Source organism: Polyodon spathula, chromosome 1, assembly GCF_017654505.1.
Source record: "Polyodon spathula isolate WHYD16114869_AA chromosome 1, ASM1765450v1, whole genome shotgun sequence".
In the NCBI taxonomy this organism is placed as follows: domain Eukaryota; kingdom Metazoa; phylum Chordata; class Actinopteri; order Acipenseriformes; family Polyodontidae; genus Polyodon; species Polyodon spathula.
In genome coordinates, this window is record NC_054534.1 from 90,650,679 (window position 1) to 90,654,954 (window position 4,276).

The window sequence follows — 4,276 nt, forward strand, 5'->3', positions numbered from 1 at the left end:
AGTAATGCGTAATTTATTACAAAAATGTGAATTAAATACACTTTACTTAACATTTTATGATTTAGTCCTCATCCTTATTTATGAAAACAAATCAAAGATATGCCTTTTGAGCCTTTCATATGCATACATTTAGTTAAAACATATTTGAACATATTTTAATTTTAGTGTTGTATAATTATATTCAATATAGGCCTAATTATATTGTTTAACATTTCACTATGGTTTGTGCAGGTATTGTGGAAAGTATATGGTATTTTAAGTTTTGAATGACCTTGAATCTTTAAATAAGAAATAAATAAATAAAATAAAAATGTGTTACTGACAGCTATCGATGATTAGTTCTTGACAAAACAGACCAAGCCATTTGCACCTTTGCTTATCATTTTATTATCAACAACCAAGTTAATGGTACACTCTTGGAAAACTATATGCACATGTAGAAATATTTCCTTTCTTAAATATAGGCATTCATTATAACTACATATAAATACTTTCCAACTCCTGAAGATGACATAAGCTATGTTCACAAGAAAATTCAATCGGACAAAAAAATAAAAATAAGACATCATGCAAATTATAATAAAATAAATACCACTGTTTCAAACTGATGTATCTACATAAAAAAAGAACTAAACCCGTGAAGACCTTTTGAAATTCAAAAAGTCAGTTCATAGACTAAAGGGCTAAACATTATCTAGTATCAACTATAGTAGACAATTTTATACTTATATTAACACTATACAATTGAGTCACAACACATCTGTAGAAAGACACACACACACACACACACACACACACACACAAAAAAAAAAAACGTTTTAGGTATTCCCGTCAGCAGTAACAATATCTTTTGTGCCTCAAACAAAACAAAATGAAAAGCTTTATACTTCATGAAAAGGAAATGAACAGTTTATACATACATCGCAGGTTGCATGTTTTTAAAAAGGATATTTATGTATTTGTGCTGATAAAACAACCAAACAAAACCTATACCCCAGCAAGATATTATAACAAATGCCACCCATAATAATATAGTGCTTGTGTTAAATTATTATTTTTGATAAAGGGAATTTAAGTTTGAATCAATGACATCAATGTTTTCTAAATAAACACCAACAATGCTATTTACAGGTGTGTAAAATCTACCAAGAAACGGAATCTGAGAACAAGCAGGGACCGACACGTTTCAACCAATATGCTTAACAAATCATTAAAAGTACTGGCCTAAACCTCCATAGAAGTCTCTCTCGTGGATTTATTAATGACCGTGATGTCCTCATTAATTACAATGGTTTGTAGACAGTCTCTGATTTCAACAAGTAAACCACAAGCTGATGGTCATATCGGTGCCAGCTCCCTCATCAGTCTGCCACTAATATTAATGCAATGTGATCAGAACATGGGGTCCAGCACCCCCCCCTCTCACATGAGTCAATGCAGTAGTTGACAAGATGTCATTAAGTAATGTTAAGAGTTTGGAAATGTTCAAAACATGCTGCTTTTTACTAAAGTAGCTTTGGTTCCATTGGGTCTTTGAAGAGACGAGAGCACACTGGCAAAGGGTCCCCCTAAAGAATCTGGGATGGAGGTGATAGTGCCCGGAGTGGACGCCCACCCCTGCCCTGGTACACCAGCACCGTGGCCTCCTGCTCCAGATGATTTAACCTGCTCCACGGCCATGTTCCCTCCGCCATTGCCCTGTCCACCTGTAGGGCTGGGTCCTCCGCAGCTCGGGGTAGGGTTGGGGTTAGGACCGGGACCTCCAGTACTGTCTGGGTCAGTGGCTTTGGGCTCTTTGCTCTCGTCATCCCGCGAGTCAGATTTCTTGCCCGAGGAGCCGTTCTTGGCTGCAGCCGCTGCTGCAGCTGCCGCTCGCTCCTGTTTGCGGAATTTGGCACGACGGTTCTGGAACCAAACCTGAAACACAAATGGTCAACATTAAGGAAAGTGATCCGAGACTTTGTTTAAGGAATAAAAAAAACATTATGTAGCCCATATGGTTTAATGCTTAGCAATGTGCACTGAAACCCCCAAAAATGTATTTATTTATTTGCCATTATTTGTCAATTATGAGCAAGACATCCAAGGATGTGTATGTCATGGGAAATGTATATTATTTGATTAATATAGGTAATATTAACGACATGAAGATCATTTTCCCAAATAGGATCTAAAACAATAGTGTAAAAAAGATAAACTGTCGGGGAAACTGACTAAAAGAAGAAAAAAGCCTTAAGCAAATGCTATAAAAAAGAAGCTCCATTGCGGGAGTATTGAAATAAAACGTTATGAGGAACCCATTCATATCACTGAAACGATTCACACACCATTTAATATACTCCGAGGAATGGGAGTACAGGCGTAATGCCAGTAACGTGTTACACTACTTGTTGTAAACCTTATATTATTATTATTATGATGATGATGATGATGATGATGATGATGATGATGATGATGCGGTATAAAATATACGTTAGTTAGGTAATAGCTACATCCAGGAGGCACACTATGTCCAATTGTTGCAGATGAATTTCTTCTTTCTGTATCAGGTGGTTTATTGATGCCAACGTTGTTCACATTGACTGCACATTCGCTTCAAGACAACATACCTGGACTCGGGCTTCGGTGAGATCAATTTTCAATGCCAGTTCCTCTCTGGTGTATATGTCAGGGTAATGGGTTTCTGCGAATACTCTCTCGAGTTCCTTGAGCTGTGCGCTCGTGAAAGTGGTCCTGATGCGCCTCTGTTTCCTCTTCTCGTTCAAGCCACCGTGATCAGTAAAGAGCTTGTAAGGAACTGAGAAAAAAAAAAAAAAAAAAAAAAAAAATTAATACCATTAATAATAATAAGCATTAAGAGAAAAGATAATTAAAATAAAATAAATACAAAAATTAATACAAATGTTACAAATAAACACATCAATAAAAACGGTAAATTGCAATTAAGGATATCAGTTTATTATAACCTAAAAGGAATATTTTAATCCAGAAAGAAATTATAGTAGAAAAAAATGTCTGAAGAATCAAAAACAACAACAAAAAAAAACCTTTCTATTTTATACACTTGTTTTATTTTATGTTCAAGTATAATATTCGGTAGTGTTTCATAATATTGTCGGCAGATGTTGCTGAAACTGCTATAAATCAGCAAAGGTGCTTTGTATTGTAAATCAATGCCTGTATACTTTAATTGAGCACCATAATAATTTCTAGAATTTTTGTTCAAAAAGTTTGCAAAACTGTTTCAGTGTTGTCATCCTCTCGAGTCTTTTCTACTGTAATTTATACCTGCCAATAATGAGTGTTAGTGTGGTTATTTAATTATTTTTTAAGCTTTACGACTCATCGCAAAGTAAATAAATTATGCCTATCATTTTGGCAGTTTACGATAATTTTGTTGGCGGTTCGGGTGTGACTAGGATAGTGTAACCCTGTAACTGAATTATCCGTTGCCTGCAATCGCTTCTAACATGATACATTCTTTCATTTGTGTAAGCAAATTTCGTTTCGTAAATACTAAACACATTTCCATTTTCAAATGCAATCAACGCTTCACATATACCAGAGAATGATCTCTTCTTCGTGTAAGAAAGCTGGGGGTCCTTACCTGCTGCGTACGGGCTGTTCTGGTGGTCTCTAAGCGTTCCAAGGCTACAGGATCCAGGAGTTAGAGACGGACATCCTGATGTGGCCCCAAACGTGGTCCTTATCGGATTATACTGGAATCCACTGGCTTGGCTGCAAGAACTGAAGTCCGCATAGGCTGAAGCCAGGCTTGAAGTGTCCATCCCAGCCATACAAGACTCGTAGGCAGAGGAATTAAGGTAAGAATACTCCATTTTATACATTGAAAAGGCTCTGGGTGGCTCACTAAATTGGAAAAATACGTTAGGAGATGACTGGTGATGGTGCCTAGGTGGTGGGTAGATGTGCACTGCTCGACGCCTGCTTCAAAACTGGCCTCCTTTATAGGAGCTGAGCCTTGTTTTATGAAAAGCCGCCTATGAGCTGCCTTGCCTGAGGTCTCTAGAGCATATAGTCCTCATAATAAACTTGGCTCATTCCACTTGGACAATAGCAAAGCGGTTGGTCTTATTGCTGGCGCTTTTTACATGACAATAACTCATCAGTCTATTGGGCTGGCACTGGGGGACTGAGCTGTCCAACCTCCCTATCATTGCTTCCTGCATCTCTAATTAGAATTTAATACCACACCATTACGCACCGAGCCCCCTCCACCCTCCCTTCTAACCATCCCTCTGCCCTTTAATTCAAT

The 4,276-nt window shown here is 37.4% G+C and overlaps 1 protein-coding gene across 1 annotated transcript; it reads right to left on the minus strand.

The window, feature by feature from the left end:
• Positions 1 to 377: 377 nt before the first annotated feature.
• LOC121300800 (paired mesoderm homeobox protein 2B-like) lies at positions 378 to 4,044 on the minus strand. The gene is made up of 3 exons (XM_041229715.1): positions 3,608 to 4,044; positions 2,610 to 2,797; positions 378 to 1,917 (listed from the first exon to the last, which is right to left on the minus strand). The coding sequence occupies exons 1-3, from the start codon at positions 3,846 to 3,848 to the stop codon at positions 1,486 to 1,488; spliced, it is 861 nt and encodes a 286-aa protein (XP_041085649.1). The 5' UTR covers positions 3,849 to 4,044; the 3' UTR covers positions 378 to 1,485.
• Between the last annotated feature and the right edge of the window lie 232 nt (positions 4,045 to 4,276).

Bases quoted from the DNA above. Each gene is read 5' to 3' on its own strand.
- LOC121300800 (XM_041229715.1), bottom strand. From the start codon at position 3,848: ATGTATAAAATGGAGTATTCTTACCTTAATTCCTCTGCCTACGAGTCT. The intron at 2,798-3,607 runs GTAAGGACCCCC...TTTTTTTCTCAG, and splicing joins GAACAGCCCGTACGCAGCAG to TTCCTTACAAGCTCTTTACT. The intron at 1,918-2,609 runs GTATGTTGTCTT...TTTGTGTTTCAG, and splicing joins TCACCGAAGCCCGAGTCCAG to GTTTGGTTCCAGAACCGTCG.